A 23370-nucleotide genomic window follows, 5' to 3' on the forward strand; every position below is an offset into this window, starting at 1 on the left:
CCCTGCTGCAGAGCCCCGCTCTGCACGCCTGCAGGCCAGACCCTCCTCCCCACGTATTCATTCATTCATTCATTCGCTCAGTCACACACGCACCCACGCGGTGGCCCAGGGGCCTCCCATGGGGATGGGGGAGCAGTGCCAGGCAGGGGGGCAGCCAGGACCCGGAGGCCAGAGCCCGACGTGCCCTGGCTCCTGCTCTGGGAGCAGCCTCGGGAGGCGGAGAACCTCCCGGATCCCAGGGAAGGCCAAGCAGGCCTCACGCCCCCGAGGCCCTCCCCGCAGCGAATGCTGACAAGGGCCCTCAGAGACGACGGGAGGGATGGCGCGGTGTCAGGGGACTCAGGGTGCGGCCGAACACTGAGCAGCTGCAGTCTCCCCAACATCGCTTTCCCGGCTGTAAGGTGGGGCTGAAAACGTTCTCCGGACGGTTAAGAAAGCCAGGGGAAGCGGTGCATGTTGGGATACAGCACATTTCTTGGCATGAAGCAAATGCTCGGTTGGTGGAGACTGTTGGCTGATCTCAGAGACTTGCCCCCTTTGCTCTGGGTTGTAATTCTCCTAAAAGGGCAGAAGTCAGCCCTGGCTGGCGTAGCTAGTGGATAGAGCGCAGGCTGCGAACCAAAGTGTCACAGGTTCGATTCCCAGTCAGGGCACATGCCTGGGTTGCAGGCCACGGCCCCCAGCAACCGCACATGGATGTTTCTCTCTCTCTCTCTATCTCCCTCCCTTCCCTCTCTAAAAATCAATAAATAAAATCTTAAAAAAAAGAGGCAGACATCCCTGTGAGGGGTTCACAGTGCACCTCAGTTTGGAGAAGCTGTGTTTGAGGGGGGAAGAGGTGAAAGGTCGCTCCGGGAGTGCGGAGGCCAAGGGCGGGAGGCGGCCCGCTCCAAGGGGGCGGTGTGGCCGCTTTCCGGCCCCGCCCAGCCCTGCCCGCCTCGGCCACCGAAGCCCAACCTGGAGCCGGTCACACGCCCTCTGCCTCGGTTTCCCCGCCCAGCTCACCAGGCTGGCTGCCTCGGGTTCACCACTCCTGCCTGGCACCAGCGGTGGCCGCCTGCGGACCCTGTCCGAGCAGGCTCGCTGGGAAAGCCTGACGAGACGGCGCATGCGAGACGGCTGTGAACACACCCAGTGTCCCGCGCCTGAGCGACGTCATCATTCCCGTTTGCCACCCCTTTAAAGGGATGTTTTCCCTGGATTCAGCCAAATGTAACCCGGATGATGAAGAACCGAGCCCGGGCGTCCCTGCTGTGATTTTCCGGCTTCCGTGTGTGCCTCTGAATGTTATTAAAACACAAAGGCTCCCATCGCCAAGAGAACCCCAAACAGCGGCACGGCGGCGGCGCGGCTGACCCGGCAGAACTCGCAGGGATGTTCCAGGCAGGGCCCTCTGTTCCCGACGGCCGGCCGCAGGGGCCCCCGGAAGCCGGCAGAACTCTGAAATTAAGACGGCTCCTCCCCCCTGCACCTCTCTGTTGCTGAGCCTGCCTGGAGGTGGCGGAAAGTCAGACGTCACTGGGGGTTTACTTGACGGTGTCAAGTGGAGAGGGAGGAGGCAGGGAGGCTCTATGGAGGCTCCAGAGGCGGTCGCCCAGGCCACAGCCACCCTCCCTGGGGGAGGGGCTGTTTATAAAACAGCAAAAGCAGCTGTGGGCACCCTCCACCCTGGGCGTTCAACCCACCGCATTTTTTAATAGTTTATTTATTTATTTTTTAGAGAGGGAAGGGAGGGAGAAAGAGAGAGAGAAACATCAATGTGCAGTTGCTGGGGGGCCATGGCCTGCAACCCAGGTATGTGGCCTGACTGGGAATCGAACCTGCGACACTTTGGTTCACAGCCCGTGCTCAATTCACTGAGCTACACCAGCCAGGGCTTTAGAAGAACACCTTCACTGCAGGCGACACAGGAGAGCAAGACTCGCGCCTGTGAGAGTGGCCGCTGCTGGGGTCGCTGTCCAGAGTGCTGAAAAGGCAAGGCAGCCCGCAGCTGTGATGCGGGAGATTTTGGGAGAGAGGTCCAAGTTCTCCAGTGACACATCATTCCTGCTGCTCCCGAGGATCCCGGAGGAAGGCAGAGGCGCTGGGGAGGCCCGGTCCTCGAGCTGGTGGGGGTGGGGCACTCGCAGGCGGAGAAGCAGGAAGGGGGGAGGAGCCAGGCCGGGGAGTGACAGCTGCCGTGGAAATGGGAAGAGAGAGGCGAGAGCAGACGCCGGAGGAACTAGAAAATAAAGTAATAAAACAGAGAGATATACCTGGTGACAGCAGGGAGATAAATGGGGCAAGTTAGGCGAAGGGCTCATTTTTGTGCAAATGCCGGGGCTCTATAAAGAAGGCTGTTTGTTACAAAGCTGTCTGCGGCAGAAGTCTCGCCGTCGTGCGGGTGTCACCTGCAGTGAAGGCACCCTTCTCGGACGCACGATGGGTTGAGCGCCCAGGGCGGAGCGTGCCCACAGCTGCTCTTTCTGTTTTACGAATAGCCCCTCCCCCGGGGGGGGGTGGCTTCGAGGAGCCGCCCCTCCCCCGGGGGGGGTGGCTTCGAGGAGCCGCCCCTCCCCCGGGGGGGGTGGCTTCGAGGAGCCAAGGGGGGGAGCCAGGCCTGAGACTGCCTTCTGCAGCTGGGCTCTGGGCTGCTTTCATGGCCTTGACCTCTGTCGCCAGCCCAGGGGCAGGGAGCGCTGTGCTGTGACCTGGAATCCAGGAGACTGGGGTACGAGGGTCATGAGAGGCCTGTCCTTGGTGGAGGAGTCTCTCAATCTGTCTGTCACCCTCGGGAGGGTGCATCTGCCAGGCCCCGCCCCCTTCCAGGGGAGGTGGAAGCCACAGGGCTCAGAAGCGCAGCGGCAGAGAATCGGGGCGGCGGGAGAAAACTCCGGGGTGGTGTCGTTCCCTCTGCTGGCTTTGGAAAGCGCAGACATCACTCTGGCTGAAGGGGCTCAAGACAGCCCTCCCTGGCACCAAGGGAAGGACGGGAAGACCGCAGGAGCTTGGGGAAATTTCCAGAAGCAGCTGAGTCTTCTCTCCCCCATTCTTGAGCCAGCATCTCAGCAGAGCACATAAAGCCTCGAGGCTGACCAGCGTTCCCGTCTTGGAGTGACGCCTCCCCCTGCTAACCACACACTCCAGCTCCCAGGAAGGGCCACGGAGCGGGCGGCTGTCCCACCAGGCAGGTTTGCACTGAAGACCCTGGTCAGCGTGCGTGGGCACACACACACACACACACTCACACTGCAGGTGTAAGGCACTATTCCTGAGGACCAGGACTCACGTCCCTCAGAGAAATTTGCTCTCGGGTCCGGGTCGAACAGCGGCGGAACCAGGAGTCTCAGCCGTGCCCGCGGCCCACGTCCGGGAGCCAGGCGATCACAGCACATCGAGGTCGCCCGGCCTCCAGTGCTGGCACCTCCGGCGTGAGACGGGGACCAGAAGCAGCTGCTCTGGCGTCTCCGAGCCCGTTCCCTCTGCTGCAAAGTGGGGCCGATTGTGACGGTAGTGACCGATCAGCTTCCCAGGAAGACTCCACGCAAGAAGGCACTACAAGCCTGCAGCCCGGGGCCTGGCCCAGATAAGCTCTTGTCCGCACCGACGGAGCAGGAGCCCAGCCGTGCCCCACGCACAGGGGGGCGCCGGTGCTGAACTGAGCAGATGGACTCGGCTCGGGTGCCCTAGCAGCTGGGCACTGCTGCACCCCGGCCGTCGTCACAATCTCCCCACGTTGTCGGCTCCCCAGGCCTGGAGCACCTCCAACCGTGCAGTGAGCACCTCCTCTGTCCTTGCGGGCAGGACGTGTCCCACCTCCCCATGCCCGGGAGCCGTCACTCAGCAGCACACGGTAACTCAAGAACGTGTCACTGAGTCACTGATGGAAAGCGGGCCCCTGGGCCCACATCGCCTCTGGAGCCAGAACCCAGCCCGAGCAGACCCCTACCAGAGAGGACCGTTTTCCAGGAGGGGGCGGCCCTCCCCTCCCAGGGCTGTGGCCCCGTCACCTTGCTTTGTGCGCGGCCCCACACTGCACCCCGCTTTCCCAGCCTGGAGGACGGACACGTACAGTTTATGCCTCCCTCCTTTTCCCAGGCTTCGGCTGGGAGCGAGGCTTCCCGCGGTGGGTCCCGGTGGGTTCCGATGATATTTTACGGCGCCCTCCTAATTTACTGCCCTTTTACGGCTGCAGTAAAAGGCCGCACGTCGGGGGACGCCATCAAAAAACGGGAGGATGCGTCCCCTCTCCTTGTCAGCTCGAGTTGAGCGCTGTGATTTACAGGGAAGCCTCGTGGCTCGGGGTGTCGGCCTCCCGCGGAGCTGGCTTCTCCTCCCGAGACGAGACGCGACCGCTCACAGTCCTTCGGCACTGAGTCAGGTCCGCTCAGCCCCAGTGCAGATACCCTTTGGAAAGCCCGTTGTGCAACTTGGGTTTCCACACAGAGCCACCCATTTCTTCAGGAGGGTTTTTTTTTATCCTTTCTCTCTTGCCCTGACCCTGGATTAGACCTCAGGAAGGGAAATAAGACATTTACTCTAACCTGGTTAGGAAATGTGCATCTCGAACCAAGGCAGGGAGCAGCGGCTGCGGGTTTTCAGGAGGCGGTGGCCGCCCAGGGGCGGCTGGATCTGTGATGTCGCGACGAGGAAGGTCCCGGGGGCGGCAGGCTGGGGGCGAGCCTGCTCAGGGGTTCAGCTTGTCGCCAGGGACCCGGGGGCCGTCCAAGTCTTCGCTCAGCCGTCGTTCACGGTGGCGCCAGTGCCTGCTGGGAGCACGGCGGCAGCACAGCCCTGGCTCAGTCTGCGCACAGCTGAGCCGCGGGGACGGAGTGGCAAGCGGTCCCCTGCGCCTGCCAGTGACAAACGCTCCCCAGGCGGCCCCCACACACCTCCCGCCGCCTCAGCCAGCACCGGGTCACCCATCCACCCGCTCCTGAGTAGCCCCCGCCGCCGAGGGCGTGGGAGAGCCCGGCCCGCCGGGTCCGCGGGGGCCCCCCCGCCCCCACCCCGTGCATTCTCTCAGTCCCCCGACCCCAGGCTCGTGGCTCTGTGGGGGAAGGAAGGGTTTCGGATGGGGAAGAAAGGGGGTGTACGTGGCCCAGCAGCATCCGCTCTGAAACCATGAAACACTCTTATCAAAGGTCGAACACGGAGGAATATAGGAGTAAGGAACGAGAAGTACCAGCAAAGCGTGCCCCAGGTCAGACCAGAACCACACCCAGCACTTGTAAGTCTCCCCTGAGGACAGTCTGACTCCCCCCTTGCCCCTTTCGCGGCGTTGAGGGGTGAACAGCGTGGGACCCGGGGTCCCTGTGGAGCCCGGTGGGTCTCAAGCAGGGCTGCTTTTGCTCCCTAGGGGACACCTTGGCCATGTCTGGAGATACTTTCGGTTGTCGCCATTCTGAGAAGCTACTAGCATTTTAGCATTCGAAACCAGGGATGCTTCTAAATATTCCACAACGCGCAGCTCCGTCCGGAGCAGAGGACTAGCCGCAGTGCGTGAGATCGCTTCGCTTCCCCGTGGTGGGGCGCCAGGGGGGCCGCTCGGGGCTGCGAAGCCTGGAAGATGGTTTTGCAGGTTTTCCGTAGCATTTGCTGTCCCCCGGGTCCAGATGGGACCTTTACCCTCCAGACTTGGAGGGTAAGGGTCCGCACCCCCAGCCAGGGTGTTTCTCGGTGGCCCGTGATTGGTGGGTAGAGCCGGAGTCCAGCCCACACATACAGACCCCAGCTTCCTCTCCCCGGAAGCTTAAAGCGTGGGGTGGAGGGCAAGGCAGGGGACGTTGGACCGACTGGCGGTGTCACCAACCAAAGGGGCCCACTTGCTCGCAGGCCTCCAAGCCCAGTGAGCCGCAAACAGGAGCCGGCGGCGCAGCAAGGGTTTCTATTTGAGGAAGTGCACCGCGCCCGGGGGCGCAGGTGAGCTCTAGCCCTCAACCCCAGCTGCCCGGTGGCTTTGAGGGGAGGGGTTGCAGGGGGAAAGCCATTCCTCACGGGGGCTACGGGGGCTAGGGGGCGTCATCTCCGTGGACTGTCTGGTGCCGGGGGAGGGTCGTCGACCGTCGCATCTGCCTCTGGGGTCCGCCATGGCATTGTTCTGCCCGGCTCCGCGAGGATCTCGTCCGTGGGATGCGTGGTGTTCCTGGGCCGGAGCTAAAACCCAGCCGAGGCCTGGGTGTGACCTTCCTCTGCGGGCACTTGACCTGAGGCCTTGCTCCTGAGACTGATGCTGCCCAGAGCCTCGTCGTCCTGAGGGTGCCCTGAGCAAGGGAGTGGGCGTGCAGGGGAGAGGGAGGTGGGGGAGCCAGCGCGCTGGGTGAGGCCGGTCTGAGGCAAAGGGGGAAACACGAGGGAAGACCAGGTTGAAGGAAACGGGGCTTCCTCGCGGTTACCATGGAGTCCACAGACACCCACACCCCGCAAAGCAGTTTCAAATCTGTTGGAATAAACACTCAACGTTCAGCCAAAGTGACTCAAGTTTTAAAACCGTGGTGTGGTTTTTATAGTGGAAGGACCCACTGTTTTTTCTCTGAAAAGTTACTCGTCCGTATTGATTAGTGTATCTTAACCTTCGGGGAAAGTGTGGACCCGCGGCCGGGAGGTCCCCAGAGCGGGAAAGACCCCCATCTGAAACGGGGACGCGAGTGGGCGTGCGTCATGGCTTCTCCTCTCTGTGGGGCGGCGTGGGGCCCGTTTTTGTGACAACCTATCGGATCACGTAATGACTAGTGTAAAATCTGAGCTTTACCTGAGTTCCAAGGTTCTCAGGGAAGACGAAGTCTCCCAAATATTTGCGGAGATGCGATCACTAAAGACAGCCTCAGTAGGCAGCAGCAAGGAACAAACTGTGGTAAATGGAAATGGTCACAAGCGGTGGTGGTTGTGTTGTAAGTGCTACTGGGGACCAAAACCCGGTCCTCACGCGTGATTCGCGTAACTGCATGCATTTGAGAGGGGTTAGGCCTTCCTCAGCTATTTGGGAAGGGTCGATTCTTTGGAATGTAGAACAACAAAGAGATTAATTATTGGGCTTTCTTTTAAAAAGAAAGAAAGAAGAATTATGCAGCCCCCAAATGTCTACAGTTGTGAGGCCGAGAGGCTGAGTTGCAGCCTGGCCTGCCACCGGGATATTCCCATGGTGCTTTGCTCCCTGGGAGAGGAGAGAAGAGGGCGGCCCCCCGACTAGAGGAGACAGGAGCTGGCGGACACAGAGCCAGTCCTCGTCCCTCCTTCCCCTCCTCCCACAGAAATGTCTTTTGTTGCTGGGAAAATAATAGCAATAATAGTCATAACACACTTTGCCCTTCCCTGTTCCACACGAGTGTCTCCCTAGGAAACTGCACCCATGGAGGGCAGAGCGCTGTTTGCCCAGCCCTGCACCCAGGCCGGCCCTCACGCAGCAGGTGCTCCACGAACGTGGGGGGAGGGAGGCAGGAGAGGGGCAGGGCGGAGGGGGCGGGAGGTGAGGGCTGGGGCTGAGCAGAGAAGGTCAGGGTCACGCCAAGAAGGTACGAGCTGGAGGCCAAGGCCACGGAGGCAGACCTCAGCCGGGCCTGAGATCAGCCGATTCTTAGCGAGGGAACAAAGACGACGCAAGAGGGGGTCGGAGAGATTCAAGGCTTTGCTTGAGAAATTGAACCTGACCATTCAGACTGAGCCAGAGGGTCACCCAAGAGGAGGTGCTGGGAGAGAGACGAGCGGGGGGAAGACAGAGGAGAAGGCCGGAGGACAGGTGTGAGGTGAACGGGGCCGGGGAAGGTGAAGCGAGGAGAGAGCACGCACTGCAGGGAGGTCACCGAGTCTGAAACGGAACCAGCCGGATGGGGAGAGGGAGAGCGGTGCCGGGAGGGGGGAGAGGCTGACGCCGCCAGAGGCAGCAGGGCCTTGGAGGGGAAGGGAGGGAGCTGGGCAGGGCTGGCAAGGGAAAAGAGGGGACTGGCCAGAGGGGGGCAGCCACGGGCCCCCTGGAGAGAGCACCGAGGACCCAGGGAGGACCGCAAGGGCCGGGACCAGAGAGCCCAGCCCTTCCACTTCACAGCGAGACACCGCAGCTGAGATATCTTGTCACTGTCCCCCGTGGGTGTCAGCAGGATTCTCCCTGGCAGCTGCAGTCTCCGTGGCCGGGACGTTTCTGTCCGCCCCTGAGACGTTTGCACAGCCAGGGGCCAGCCCGAGAAGGCAGCCGGGGAGGCCGTGCGCCAGGCTCGGGTGCCCGTCCCCGACTCAGGCAGCGCCGGGAGCCCCGGTCCACGGCACGCTGCTCAGCAGAAACACTGCCCTCGAAGTTAACGAGAGGCTAAAAGATGAATCTCCTGTCAGGTGCCTCCGCCCTGCAGTGACAGCAGTGCCGGGAGTGTGTTTAAATAACAAGGGGGGCGGGGCAGGGTGCCGAGCGCTGCACCGGCCCTTCTGGAAGTTTCCTAGCAGAGCAGGGCCGGGTGCCCAGCAGCACGGCCGTCGCTGGCGTCTGAGGTCCCTTTGATTTTCACGTGGTCGGGTGTAAGGTTCCAGGCACCACCTCAGCACTGCGCCTCCAGGGAGAAGACCCAAAGGACAGAGCAAGGTGTCTTCCCCGGGGTGGCTTCCTGTGGCATGGGGTCCCTTCACACCTCCGGTTTTACAGAAGCAACCGTCAGATGGGGCGTTCTCCCCCAAAGGCGCAGGAAATATACCTTGCTGTTTTGGTTCATGACCCTAGAGATACGGGGTCACCACCACGGGGACCACCATATTGGGGACCACCGCAGGGGGACCTCGGTGGTCGGTTTGTGGACTCATTCACCAGTGACTGAGGGGCACCGCTCTGTGGGGACTGTGCTGGGGGAGCTCTGTCACCTTCTCACCTGACCCTCACGCTGACCCTGTTGGGTAAGCGAGAAGCTCCCCGTTTTACGGCTGAGGGATACGAGGCTGAGAGAGGTCAGGTAAGTTGCCCGAGATCACACAGCATTTAAAGCGGCCCAGATGGGGCCTGAGCCCAGGTCCGAGCCCACGTCCACCTTTGCTCCGTCCTCTGGCTGCAGGCAAGGGAGCAGACGGGCCCGCTCTTTCTGTCTCACTCTAATTCCTAAGTTACCAAAAACAGTTGACTTAATCGTAACTCACCTTTTATGCCTTCGTTTAACAATAGCCAACAAAATGTTTGTTTCTTCCCCAAAAAGCTTTAAGCAAGTTAAACTCCAGTGACTTCCTCACTAACGGGCAAAACTGTGGGCTTTCCCCCATGCCCTGCCTTGCCTACCGTGATTTCATCGCAAAAGGTGGAGGTGTTTCTTCCACTCCGAAGTGCAGCATGACTGTGCTCCTGGGCAGGGTTGCTCATCCGATAAAGACTGGGCGAGCCCAGCTCCGGGCCAGGCGCCAGGCTGGACGCCGGGCTGGACGCCGGGCAGGCAGGCAGACGCAGAGATGCCCTCAGCAGCCACAGCGCGGCGCGCTCAGGCTGGAACTGTTTCCTCTTTTCACAGCCTTTTCCCCGAATGTTCCCTGGGGGCCGGAGGCTGCCCTAGGCCCTTTCTGCACACACCCCTGGACCCCCCGGCTCCCCAGGTCTGCCCACGGCCAGATCCCTGTCATTGCCAGGCTCAGGCCAAGGCCGGGCCACTGTCCCCGAGGCCGTCCCTGAGCTCACTGGCTGAACTCCTCACCACGCCCCGCCACCAGCCCCCAGCCCCCAGCACCCAGTCCTTTCATGCTCTTAGCACCTAGCACTGCCCAAAGTCACCTTCTTCTCTCTTCAGGTACTTCTAGTTTTGCTTTTCCGTGCTTTTTTGAGAGCAAATCACATGGACTCTGAACGCAGACCGGCCCCGGCATATCACGGCTCTTGACAGATCTGACCCATCGTGGGTCTGCTGAACGAATGAACGAATGAATGGATGAATGAATGAATGAACGAATGGATGAATGAATGAATGAGTGAGTGAGTGAGTTAATACCCTATGAAGCGAGAACTGCAGCTATTCCCGCCCTGTGCAGAAGCAAACTTCCTCTGAAAGGCTGAGAATCCCACCCAAGGACACCCGCTAGGGGAGTGGGTGAGCTGGGGCCCCTTCGCTCAAGTTCACGGGTGACAAAGGCTTGTCTGCTTGGGCCCCACACGCTGGCACCCTTTCTCCCAGGCAGCGAGGGGGCTGCAGAGACGGCGGAGAGAGGTGCCCTGCCCCAGCGGGTCTGACCCCGCAGCAGCCAGAGGCGGTGCTCCGTCCGCGTGTGCCCGTGACCTTCCTCCCGTCCCACCAGCGCCCCCTAACCTGCAGCCGCCAGAGCGAGTGGCCGTCCCCGGGGCACGGCCTTCTCTGGACAGCCCCGTGGCATCAGTGGTGGTTTCCTAAAGGGAATCTGTGCCCGACACAAAACAGAATACTTTGAACAAAATTTAAACACAGTTTCTGACCCGCGCGGTCCTGACTTCTTCACACTTTGCAAATGCTTTCCTTGCGAACATGGGTGTCCCGGTCACCCGGGGGCTGGCGCCAAGGCCCTGGGCCGGGTGCCTGTCTCCTCGGCTTCGGGGCAGCCTTGGCGAGACCTGAAGCAGACAGGAGAGGGCGCTGTGGGCCTGCGACTGGGGGAGGTGTGCACACGTGTGTGCGCACATGCATATGTGTGTGGATGTGCATATGCATGTGCACATGCATGCCCACATGTGTGTGCAAGGACGCAGGTGCAGTGTGTGTGTGCACGAGTGCATGAGCACACGGACAGACAGCCATGTTTTAGTGGTCGGCAGCAGCCCCCCAGCACTGTGCTTTGAGGTTTCTGGGACCCCCCCGAGCCTAGAGGGAAAGGCACCGTGGTTCCGTGTGAGATCCCAAGGGCCCGGGTGGGGAGCGGGGTTGTGTGCAAGAGGTCAGGACAAGGTACTCCCATACGCCCCTGTTCCCACGGGTGAAACCAGAGGCGACATCGGGTTAAAAGGAAGAGTCACGTCGGCTCAGATGCAGAAATTCCCAGAAAGGGCCCTGGCGAGGGCGGGGGATGAAGGGGGAGGGTGCTGGCTGGGCCGCGAGTCCAGGAGCCGACCGCTGGCTGGCTGGCTTGCTCCCCGCCAATGGCACAGCCCCCTGAGGCCCGCCAGGCTGCGAGCCCCGCCCACCGCTGCCCCAGGGGCAGACAGGGCCGGCCAGTGCTGGTCGGCTGCCTACTGGGGGGTGGATTTCCCTCTGGTGTGGACTTTGCTCTCGGGGGAGCTGGGGTCCAGAGAGGGATGCGGACCTGGGAAGATCCTGATCTTTCCACAGCTCCTTAGGGACCAGCCATCCAGGAACTGGCGCCACCCTTTTTTTTTTAATCTATTACTACTTTTCAGCCCACGTCCCCTTGCGGAGAAGGCGTCTCATCCGTGCAGGGTTTGCCTCCCTGCCCTCCAAGGGGGACCCTCATGGTTGGCGTCCAGGGATCCGGAGAAAAAGCACCTTCACCTTCTCCCTCCCCGTCTGACCTGAAAGACTTGAGTCGCATTTCCTCTCGGCCACGTCTTTCTGGCCAAAAAACCTCTTTTCCCCATTTTCCCGTGGCCACCCGCCTCTCCCGGGCCCGCCCGCCCCAGGCCCTGCACGCCCTGTCCCAGAGATCAGCTCGTAATAAGGAGCCTTCATCGCTCAGGTGCGCCCAGCTCTCCGGAGTAGGTCGCTTCTAGTCCCACTGGTGGCTTTGGACAGGAGTTGTCCTGGGCGGGCGGGCCGGCCCTCAGACCCACCCACCTCTGGGGACAGTCTGCACGCCGCCTTGCACTTCACCCACGCGGGAGTCCGTCGTCCCTCTCCACCCATTCCTATGACCTCGCGAGCCCCTCTCGTGACCGATCACAACAAACCACCTGACGCCTTATTGCCCATAAAAGCTTAGTGTCACTTGCAAACATGGGGACGTCCTTGGGCCTTTCTTCCCGGATCGCTTACAATGATCGTCAGTAAGGCAGGGCCTGGCCCCGAGCCTGTGGGAACCTCGTGGCTTCCACGTGTCCATCCAGAGCGTGCCCGCGAGAGTCCCTGCCCCGCGGGGGGCGGGGCAGCCAGGTCCCCGGCGGCATGTGGCCTCGGAGGCGTCCGGAAAGTCTAGGCAGACGGCCGCCCTCGGGCGCAGCATCCTCACGGCTCAGAAAGGCCGGCATCCGCCCCCGCGGCCACACTCCCCGTGTGCCCGGCCGTGGCTGCAGCCGCGGCTGCATGAGGCAGGCTCTCCCGCAGTCGGTGTGCTCTTCTTACGTCGCCGTGGGCAGAGGAGGGCAGAGCCCCGAAGCCGGCATGGCGCCCGGCCCCCGCACCAGGTGGAAATTGTTTAACTGCGTTCCCACGACTGGAAAATTCTGGTAATTGTGTAATAACAGCGGCGGCGGCGGCACCACTGGGCAATTACCCAGGGCCTCTCATCTGCAGACCACTTTACCCGCACCAGCTAATTAAGTCCCCCAGCCTCCCCCCGAGGCAGGGAAGGGCCGCGGCCCGACTCACTCCGGTGCCCACGGGCTTAACGGGGGCGGTGGCTGGAGGGGCCTCCAGGCTTCCCTGGCGACCACCCCTGCCCCCCATCCAGCAGGAAAGGAGGCCCCAGGCGGGCCTGCCACGCTGCTCACGGGTGTCCTCCCGAGCCCCCCACCCTGCTGGGCGCTGGCAAGGCGGTGGGGAGGTTGCCCATGTCCCCGGCTCCCAGGGGGCACATGGCTGACAGCCGGCTTTGCCTACCGCTGGGGCGCCAGGTCCCCTCTTGTGGTTTCCACTCTTTTTTTCTCTTTTCTCTTTTCTTTTCTCTTTTTGCTTTTCTAACTGCCCTCAACTTTGGGGACCTGGGTTCGCCCCTACCACCAGGCACTCAGCTCCTGGCTGTCCCCCCCCCCGCCTCCACACCCCTCCCTGACCCTGGAGGGCGCCCTGCAGCCCCCTGCTGTGGAGACCGGGCTCTGCTGCTGTCTGGGCCATGCCCTGAGGAGCTCACAGACCAGGCCCAGGGTCTGGCCCATCCCCGCCCCCACCAGCTCCCTGCTCCCTCGGGTCCCGCCGAGCTCCCTGGACCCATTTTTGCTCCAGCACAGACTCGCGCTGGGCTGCGGCTGCCCAGGGCACACGGCACTCATCCACCATCCAGCGAGGCCCCCCCGGGGCCCCGGGGTCCCTGCGGGGAGGAGGCTGGAGAGGCAGGCAGCTAGGGGCCCCAGGCGGGGTTGGACCGTGGAGCCCTGAGTGGTGAGACTCTGTCCCCGGAACTCGTAACGAGAGCACCTGCACCCTGGGTCTGCGAGGGATTGAACTGGGAGGCGTAGGTGGGGCTTCAAGGGGGCGGGGGTGGCCAGGCCAACAGCCAACACCCAGAAAGTCATCTTTGCACATAGAGGCACCCCCTCAGAGGTGCGCGCTGGGGGTGCGGGCGCCGTCCTGCCCCCAAGACGCGCCCAGGACACCCCCAGAGATGGCCGTGCCGCATGGCGGTCTGCGCTTAGCAGCCCGCAAAGCTCCCCTCTGCATCAGTGCCAGGAAAGGGAATGAGAGGGGGCGGCAGATCCTCAGAGAACTGAGCAGCCAGGCCACCCACCCTGGCCCTCGGGGCGGGGAGGGGACAGTCCTAGCATTTCCATTTCCCCAGGCCTGCTTAACCATCCCCCCCCGCCTGCTGGCAGCCATCAGCAGGGGCGGGAGTGGGGGAGGGGCCGGGGGAGGGTACTGAGCCTGCCAGGGCTGTGTGACAGGCCTCTCTACCGGGGTGGGGGGACGGGGGACGGGACACCAACCACCTCCTGCCTTTACCCAGAGCAGAGGAGAGGTGCCGGGCTGCCCAGGGCCGCTAGAGCCCCGGCTGGGGGTGGTTCCGCGCCTCGCAGCGCGGTGACACCCAGAACGCTGCGCCCCCCCTCCCTCCTTCCCTAATGCAGCCCACCCTCCTTCCTGCCAGCTCTTCACTCCCATTTTGTGGGCACATCCCCCCCCGCCCAGCTGTGAAGCACCCAGGGACGGGGAGGGCCCCGCCTCCGATGGTCGGGCCAGTGGGGCCCGGTGCTACTGGGACAGATTGCGGTGATAGACGGGCTTCCGGCGTGAGCAGTGCTGATTTACGCTCCCGAGCCCCCCTCCCCGCTCCGGCCGGCGGCGACTGGGGAGGTGTGTGGCACCATTACATGCTATTATGACTTTCCGGGTAATGTATACATTTTCACGATCGCACAGCCTCTCCTTCATTTTTCATGAGAACCGGCACGAGATTAATGACGGGGCCCCAGCAGAAACGGAACACCATGCCACTCTGATTTATCGACCACTTAGCGTTGATGAAGCTGCAAACAAGAGTCAAACAGATGTTGCAGCTGCATTTTTCTTTATCAGAACCAACAGCTTTTTGCATTTTTAACCACTTCTTGCCGTTGCCTCCTGCTTACTCCACAGAAAGGGGTGCCGCCTCTGGGCCGCATCCTCCCCGGCAGAGGCGGGGACCGGGCCGTGGGATCCCCAGCCCCCGCTGCCCAGAACCCGCCCCTGGCAGTGGCCGTGAGGAGGACGTGAGTCCCCCAGACTCCTGCTCTGGGTCACTCGGGTTTCTGGCGAAAAGCACACGGTGGCACCTTCCCCCAGGCCCGGGGCCTGTTGTGCAGACAGACCATGGGGGGCGGGGGTGCTTAGCTCACAGACATGCAGGACCCAGGCCCCCCCCACAAACCGGAACACCGCCCACCACCGTCTCGGGCTAGGAACAGGTTACTGAACGCCCGTTGCAAGGGGCGAGGTCAGTGGCCTGGCCTGTGGGCAGCCAGCTCGGGGGAGGTCAGAGGTCCAGCCGTGAGGACATGAGGGTCCTCAGCGTGTTCACAGAGGGAGGGTCTGCACGCAGTTAGGGGGAAGCCAGGCCCGACAGGGCTGCCCGCAGAGAAGGTGTGTGCTTTAACTGGGTGAACTGCCAGCCAGAAGCCGACGTCCGGCCATTCGGGGAACAAGTCAGTGTTTGGTTCGCTCTGGGGCTTGGCACCGGCTGGTAGCTGGACCGGCGGGACTGCTGGCTGTCCGCACGGGACGTCCATCTCCCAGAGGCCCCGGCGCGGCTGCCCGGAGCAGCCCCTGAGAAGGGCAGGGCTTCACAGATAAGGAGCTTGAAGCACAAAACAAGGGATGGGACCTCCTTGTCCATAGCTCTTTCCAGAAGGTTCTGGAACTTCTCTGAGACTTTTATTTATCCTCAGCTTTCCTTTCCGCAGCCCCAGACCACCCCACTTGGGCTCCTTCCCCCGGGCCTCTGGGACTTCTGAGGGGTCATCCTCAAAGGTCACACTCTCTTCGGGTGGGATGACCTCTGGCATCTTCGTGTAAATCCCGTAGCGTGGGGAGGAGCCTGAGGACCAGCTCCCTCGTCCGACCTGCACCCACAGACCTGTGCTGGGTGGCGAACCCCAGGGGAGCCTTTGAGCGGCCCGGGGAAGGTGAGGCGAGCTGGCTCCACAGCCACCCAGAACCGAGACTCCGGAGCCCTGGAGGGTCTGCCGGCCGTGTCCCCGGAGCCGGGCGCCACCCGAGCCTGCCCCCAGCCCGCCCTGCCCACCAGCAGGGCAGTGCTCTGTGGGATCCGACACACGAGCGCTCCGGGAAACTGACACACTGGGCCCCTTCGGTTGATACATTTCCCTGCCAAAAGTACCCAATAAAACGTACAACTAATGGATGAGATTATGTTGCCAAGAAGCAACGTGTGTCCCAAATTTCCCAAAATACCTCAATCACTCCGTGTCTTAGAAGCAGCCCCACGTCAGGAAGTCAGGACTTAAAACGCACCTGGGGACTTTGCGCGGCGGGAACCCCAGGCCCCGGGATGGAATCCGGGGTTAAGATAGAAAGCGTGAAGCTGCCTGCCTCTGCGTTTCCCGACCCCGACAGAGCCCCCTGCGGGGACAGGAACTTCCTCCCAGTCCTGTCAAGGCCGCCGGGAAGCACAGGGTCCAGAGTCGGGGCTCCAGGGAGGGGCCCGGGCCCCGATGCAAAAGCATCAGTAGAGGATCCAGAACCAGTGGGCCTGCGAACTCCCAACAGGTGGTGTGGCTGAGCCTTGGGGCATTTGGGGGGGGCTGGGAACGGAGGCTCAGTAGCTTCGTCGAATTCTTAGAGGCCGTAGTCCCGGAAACAGTTGAGAACCAGCCTTGCCTCTTAGCCCCCTAGGAGTGCCGTGTTCAGAAGGGCTGCCTGCCCTCGCAGACCCAGAAAACCGAGGCCACGTGTCAGTTGCACCCGAGTCTGGGAAGGGTAAGGACGGGAGGCCCAAGGCCAGTCTGACTCCGTTCTTCCGCTGGGAACTGAGCAGTGCTCGTTCCCAGACACTGGTGGCTCCGGGGCATCGCCCGGGTGTGCGAGGGGATAGAGGAGGTGTACGGACTGTTAAGACACAAACCCGATCTCCACCCCACTGCGGTAGAGATACGGAGGGTGCGGTATCAAGGAATGCTTCCTGGAGGAGGAGGCAAGCCTTGTGCTCGTCCTCAAAGAATAGGTGGAGGCTGGTCCTGCAGAATGGAGCTGGGCGGTGAGGGAAGGGGCAGAGCTTTCCAAAGTAGGAGAGTCCGGGCTGCTCTGTGCAGGGATTCCTGGTTTGGGGTTTCCGTGCATGGCGCAGGCAGCCCTCGGCTCCCCAGACCTGTGCCCGCCGCCCTGCTGCCTTGGGCTCCCACAGCCTGTGCCGGGCACTCCGTGGGGCCGGGGCCGGGGACCTCAGGACTTTCGTCTCCCGGGCAGCCGATACCCAGCGCCCTCCCGCAGGGCCCAGCTCCTGCTCCAGGGGCTGGGATCAGAGGGAGCCTTGGGTGGCCTGAGGGCCCCGCGGCACTTTCGATCCTTCCTCTGTCTTGCTCAGCAGCCAGTGCTGGTCCTGTCTGGGCACAGGCCCCAGCAGGAGCCCCAGCCGAGACGCAGCCCCGGGGAGGCTCATGCTGGTCTTCAGGGAAACCTCAGAGCGGGGACTCAGGTGTGCCTCCTCAGGTCCCCTGGGCCACCTCCCTCTCGGACATGTGGCGAGGGTGCAGCGAACTGGAGGTGGGCACGCACTGAGCCCGGGCAAGAAGAGGCCACCAGGTGTCTTGGGAGGACCCGAACTTGGAGTCGGAGCCCTGGCTTCCAGCCCAGGCTCTGCCCCTCGCCGGACACAGCTCTGGACAGGTCGCAGCTTCTCTGGGCTCCGTCTCCCCCCGTCGTAGGCGGAAGGCACCCAGTCTGGCCCAGCCCGGCATGCTCCGCGGCCAGCGCAGGCACCACCTGGGATGAAGGCAGGGAGTGCTCTGTGAGAGCACGGCGCGCACCCAGGGTGGGGGTCATCGTCATTATTAAGGAGCGTGATTACCGCCTCCATTAAGGAGAAGGCTCCTGGTCGTGTTGATTTAATTTCCTGGTTAACTGAGCGTTGGCAAGAAAGAAAACCCCGTGTTTCAACCTTATTGAAAATCTTTTTCAATTGCACCAGGCGACTTTCTTGCACTGGTCATGTGTCATCGCGAGCCTATTTATTAACGCATTGATTGATTCCCGTGTCCATTCATTACGCTTGCTCTGACCACGTGCAGAAAGGTGATTGCGGACCCAGCCTCCCCCACGCCTGGGGCCCTCGTGCCCACCCAGCCCCCGTGGCCAGGTGTCCCATGGGAGAAGCAGAGGCCACCCGTCTGGGGCAAGAGCACAGGAAGGGACCTTCCACGTGGCTCTTTCGGCAGCTCCCTGCAGCCCCGCCCCCGTGTGTGGCCTTCAGCCCCCCCGCCATTCTTGGAACGCCTTCTGGTCGGGTGGGTGGGTGGGAGGTTTCCCCGGGCGTCACACCATGGCCGGGCTGCTGTCTGGCCAACATGTCGGGCCCGACGTGACCGAAACTGGCCTTGCCTTCTGGGGGCCACGAAAAACCCGAGAGGGCACCGCGCTCTTGGCATTGAAGCTGCCGCCCCCACAGACGCCCCTCGGCGTGTCCCTGTGAGAGCTGGTGGTGGACGGCAGGGGACAGGGGACGTTTTGAGTGGGGTCTGGCGGGAGCAGGGTGACCCGTTTCAGTAGGACCGTTTGGGGACAAACTGTGCCTCCCAAGTCTCCCCGCGGAGAATTTCTGGGAGGGAGGTTTTTGGGGGAGGAGTCCCCGGAGGCTGTGAGTGACAGCTGCCGTCTGGGGGACGTTGGAGGGGACGGGCTGGCGGGGCTGCGTGCCCGGGCAGAGGGGCGTCCACGCCTAGAAGCGGGTGCCTCACACGCCGGGCGCTCCGCTGCCCCTGGGAAGACCGGTGCTGATTCCTGGGTCTGCGCGTCCGCGGGCTGTGACGGGACCTGTGGGTGGGGCCCCGGGCGGGCCCGGCGCTCCTGGCAGCCGGGACGCGAGGTCCAGGACACGGGGCTGGAGACACGTTCGATGCCACGTGCGGTCCTGCGTCGCACCCAGAGCAGACCATGTGCAGAGCAGTGGCTCTCAACTGGGGACGCTGGGCGATGTCTGGAGACACTTCATTGTCGCCACTGCACGCTGGGGTTAATGGCCCCCTTGGGTGGACACCGGGGTTGCCGCTGAGAGCAGGACGGCCCCGCCACGGAACACGCGCCGGCGGCGCTGGGCTCAAGAGAACCCGGGGAGGGGACGTCCAGCCCGCCCGTGCCTGCCGGGGGGCCGGGCGCGGGGGGGGGAGGACCCTGGTGGGCCTCCGCGCCACCTCACGCTGCCGGTCTCTGTGCTCCGCCTCCAGAACCCCGACATCGTCCTGGTGCACTATCTCAACGTCCCGGCCATCGAGGACTGCGGCAAGCCCTGCGGCCCCATCCTCTGCTCCATCAACACCGACAAGAAGGAGTGGGCCAAGTGGACGAAGGAGGAGCTCGTGGGGCAGCTGAAGCCCATGTGTGAGTAGGCCTGGCCGCCTGGCCCGGCGCCCGGCGCGGGGGCGGAGGGCAGGGAGGGGCCCGGTGCGGGAGCCCCCCTTCCACTCAGATGACAGCGACACGGGGAGCTAGCTTCGAGGGGGGTCACTCCTTCCCCCACTTGCGCCTGATCCTCCCAAGCTCCCTGCGTGACAGGCAGGCACAGGGCAGCAAGCCGCATCACCCGGTGGAGAAGCGAGGTCCAGGGACACATGGCAACGCGAGGGCGGGGGCTGCTGTCTCCTGGGCGGCGACGGGAAGGAGGGTGGTGCCCATCCAGGGAGGGAAAGGCCTGGGGGACGCGGGAGGGGCCGCTGGCCGGAGCTGGCCGCCCCCTGCGCCTGGCCCGTCTGTGCCTGGACACGCGGCCCCGGTGCCCGGCCTGCGTGGCACGTGGATGGTGATCCCCTCGCGCTGGATCTCATCTGGTCGGCAAAGCGAGGCTTCCCGCGGCGTCTGTCAGGGACCAATCACTGCAGGCAGCACCGAGTGAGCCCAGAACACTGGGCCTCGTCAGCCGGTGCCTCGTTTCCATGGGCCAGGGCTCCCCGTGGCCTCTAGGGGGTCTCAGGGGGCCTCACCTGCCTCCGGGACACCTGCGCTCAGGAAGAACAGACAGGGATCTGCCAGGTCCGAGGGGAGCTCGGGGGCCGTCCGGTGCTGGACACAGGGCCCGGGGGGCCTGGAACACCGACCTCAGGCTCAGGACGAAGACCCTCAGAACCCATGCCACCCTCGGAAAGGGGGCTGCAGGGGAGAAGCCACTGGACATCCTACACAGGGAGCTGCAGGGGACGCCCCTCCCTGGAAGGCATGCGTGTCCACGCTGAGGCCGGGCAGCACCTGCAGCAGCCCCTGATCTCTCGCGCCCCTTGGTGCTCAGGCTGGGGGGCCCTCCCCTAGTCCCAGGGTTGGGGGTGGGGATTAGCGGGGACAGAGGAGTCTGCAGAGGAGGGAGGTCTATGGCCCGGCTGGCCTGGGGGCTGGGCCCCAAGCTGGAATTCCTTCTCACGCCACCCTCCTCTGCCAAGTGACCATGAGAGGCTCCAGCCAGCTCGCTCCTGCTGCTGCCTACGGCTGCCGCCACCAGGAACCTAGAACAGGGCGGCGCAAGGGCCCTGTGGGCTCAGGCTGTGTCACCTCCCGGCGGGCAAGGGGATCGAGCTCCGTGAACTCCGGGGGATGGAAACTGGGTCCCCGGAGGTGCTTCCCCGGAGGGACCCGAAGGCCTGCCCGGAAGTCTGCAGTGCACCCAGAAAACTGCAACAAAGGAACCCTCGTGACCGGACTGCTGCGTGAGCGCGGCTCTGGTCACAGACGCACCGCCTGGAAACGGCCCCGGGAAGCGCGGCCCCCACGAGAGCGTTCGGCGCCACCGGCCCCGGGCTTGGGACGCCTGCGGGCCACAGCGGACCGTGGTTGGGGGACAGCAGAGGTGCGGGGGGCCCAGAAGGCATCGGATTTGGTCCCAGAACCAGGCGGGCCACCCAGCGCCAGAGTCAAACACATTCGCTTCCTCACGTTTTCACAGGAATCACCTTCCTTCAGAGACTTCGCAGTTTGATTTCCTGGAGTCCCCCGATTCCGCTGCCCCACAGCAGCGTTGTCAGTGGTCTGATCAGAATGCCGCGCTCATCCGCGGTGAAGGGGAGCTCCGTCTGCGGCCTCTGCCTCGCCTGCTGCGGGGTGAGGGGGCCTCGCGGGCGTTGCCGAGGCAGCCAGACTGAGCCCAGGGAACCCCGCCTTGGTTCTTGCAGCCGGGTCCTCTGCTCCCGGTGGGGTGGGGGGGCCTGCCTTCAACCTGCAGTCTGAGGGATGCCTCCACCAGATTTGGTTCTTAACTGTGATATCTGATAGGAATTCCCCAGGCGTTTCCAACTTGCTTCCTGTCTTTTGCAACCCCCTCAGTAGTAATTAGAATAGGGGTCCTGCTGCTGTGACAAGGACCAAAGGACTGGTGGTTTACATAAAATAGAAGGTTATTTCTGTTTCACATAGCGGTTCGGGGTTGACACGGCAGCCGCAGTGTCAGAGGCCAGCCCTCCGGGCTCCTTCCAGCTGGTTGCTCGGCCATTCCTAGGATGTCGCCCTCTCGTACATGGCCCAAGATGGCTACTCCAGTGCCTGCCATCACAACTGCCTTCCAGCCCGTGGCAGCTGAGAAGAGAAAGTGGAGGGCAATTGTTTTCCCTTTAAGGACAGGGCCCAGATGGGGCACACACTTCTCTTCCTATGTCATTGGCCACATTTTGATCATATAGTCACCCTGGTTGCAAGGGAGTCTGGGAAGTGTAGCCTTTGCTAAGCACTACCATCTTAACATACTCTGGGGAACAGGGTTCTGTGTGTGAGCCATTCGGGGCCGAGGGGAGCCGAGCTCAAGCGGGGTGCCCCATGGGACCCTGGCTGAGAGCTGTTCATCTCAGCTCCGGGCCGGAGGACGACGGACTCGGCTCCCGTCCGAGGGTCGGAGTTTACAGAACTCGAGTGAGTGTGATCCCCAGCTCAGCGTGTGTCGTCCTGGAAGCTCTGGGGCCTGTTCCAACGCAGCTGCGCCGAGCAAGCACCAGCTTTGGGCCCAGCAGACTGCCAGGGCGGGGGAGAGGAGCGAGGCAGGTGGGGTCCCCTCCTCCCTGGCGAACTCGGAGTGGGGCCAGGTGTCAGATGGTCTCCAGGCCTGTGTGCCGCCGGCCCTGCGGGGGACTTGCTTGTCTGCCTCTGGCTGCGCAGAACCACGGCGGTTCTGGGCCGCTGTGCCAGGACCTGACGCCCTCAGGTCTGTTTAAGCCAGCAGGCAGCCAGGTGGGACCCCTCCCCTCGGAGTGGACCTGCTCCTCTGGGTGCCCATGGCTTTCCCCCTGCCCCACCCCCTGGCAGCACGGGAGGGCACAGCCGTGCCAGCCCCTTCCCAGCCAGCCGCCGGTGAGCTGGTGCCATCCAGAGTACGGGATGGGGCTTGAGGTTTAGGCTCTGTGCACAACCCTGCCCCTAGGGGTGGTCTTGCCCCCGCTGTCCCCACCCTGGCTGGCCTGATGGCCCCGCACTGCTGGGCAAGGCCTGGGTCTTCCCGCAGCTTTCATGGCCCCAGAGATCCTCAGGCGGCCCCCCAGTCTCCTCTGGGCTGGGCTCCACTACAGTGGCCTCCCTGGGGGCCCTGCAGCTCTTTCCCCGAGGTCCCCAGATCTCCGAGGTGGTGTCCGCAGCGGCCCTGCACGGCCTGAGCAGAAGGGCGGGCTGGGGAGCCTGTGCGGCCCCAGGGTCTGCGCCCACACACGCTTCCCCGTGTGGTCTGCGCCCACACATGTTTCCCCATGTGTGCACGTGCACAGCCGCATGCTGACACACGCCCTCACCCCCCGCACCCGCACAGCCGCCTCACCTCGGCGCCCGGGAGCAAAGGCCCGGGGGCTCGGGTGGAGAGGCAGGTGCCGTCTGGCCTGGAGCGAGCGCCCGGCCTGTCCCCCGGGGAGGGAGCGAATGGGGCCGAGCAGCAGTGGGGACGAGCGGAGGATGCGCCAGAGGCCCTGCGGGGCTGGGGTGTGACTGCCGTGGGGCGGCCCTGCCCGAGCCGCCCGACCGCCCTGAGCCTCGCCGTCCTCCTTCAGGGAAGGTGGCCCGGCCCTGTGGCCCTGTGGCTGTCAAATGGCAAAGCACGCAGGTGCTGGGGCTGCGGCCGGCCAGCTGCAGGTGGTCAGGGGTCAGGGAGTCCTCCACGGGCGGAAACCTGGCCCTCTTTCTTGCAGTTGAGCCGTCCCGAGCTCCGGGCCGAGGATGGGCACCCGAAGGCCCCTGGACAGTCCTTGGGGGGGGTGCTCCTGCCCCCACAACACTGGGCCCGAACAAGGTTCTAGAACAGCCGCGCTGAGCTCAGCCCTGCGTTGGCCCGGGAGACGGTGCCAGGAGGGAGGAAGCCCAGGCCCCGCCCCCAGAGAGACGAGCCGGAGAGGACGCATCAGCAGATGGGTGTGGGGGGGGGGGGGAAGGACCTGGAGGGCAAAGTAGGTGGTTCCGTCCTCAGGGACCCGGGAACCCAGGAACCTGGGAACCCGAGCATGGGAACAGTCAGCTGGGCGTCCTGGGAGGCAGGCTGCGCCCTGGCCCGGACGCGTGCGGGCGCGGCACTCGGGGACGGGCGGGGGGGCCGAGGGGTGGGCGCCCCCGGGGAGGCCCGCGTGCGACGGCGTGAGGGAGGGGACAGACGCGAAAGCAGGCATGTGGCGGGGCACCGAGGAGACGGAGCGTGTCACGTCTGTGGCCTCAAGGGCAGGTGACGAGCAGTGATGGAGGTCGAGGGTGAGAGGGTGAAGGTCACGCGAAGGCGAGGAGGCAGGTGTCAGGCCGAGTGTGAGGGCGCAGAGGCCTCACACGCTGAGGACGCCCAGCTGAGTGCGAGAGGGTGGAGCGCACGTTGAACCGGAGGGGTCGGGGGCCAGCTTGAGAGCGAGGCGGTGAAGGCTGTGCTGGGGGGGGCGGGGGGGGGCTGTGTTAAGTGTAATTGAGAAAGGTCGTGTTGGTAGCACGGCTGGGAGCCGCGCTGAGTGTG

General features: G+C 63.7%; 1 protein-coding gene across 11 annotated transcripts in view; it reads left to right on the forward strand.

The window, feature by feature from the left end:
• CAMTA1 (calmodulin binding transcription activator 1) overlaps nt 1-23370 on the forward strand; it is a 731766-nt gene that overhangs the window by 610238 nt on the left and 98158 nt on the right. For all 11 annotated transcript variants that reach the window (XM_045858544.1, XM_045858545.1, XM_045858546.1 and 8 more), the window contains one exon: nt 18656-18809. In XM_045858544.1, coding sequence (XP_045714500.1) covers nt 18656-18809 — 154 coding nt within the window. The remainder of the gene's footprint in view (nt 1-18655; nt 18810-23370) is intronic.

The sequence above is a fragment of the Phyllostomus hastatus genome, unplaced genomic scaffold (genome assembly GCF_019186645.2).
Source record: "Phyllostomus hastatus isolate PE091 unplaced genomic scaffold, TTU_PhHast_1.1 phas_scaffold_182, whole genome shotgun sequence".
Taxonomy (NCBI): Eukaryota; Metazoa; Chordata; class Mammalia; order Chiroptera; family Phyllostomidae; genus Phyllostomus; species Phyllostomus hastatus.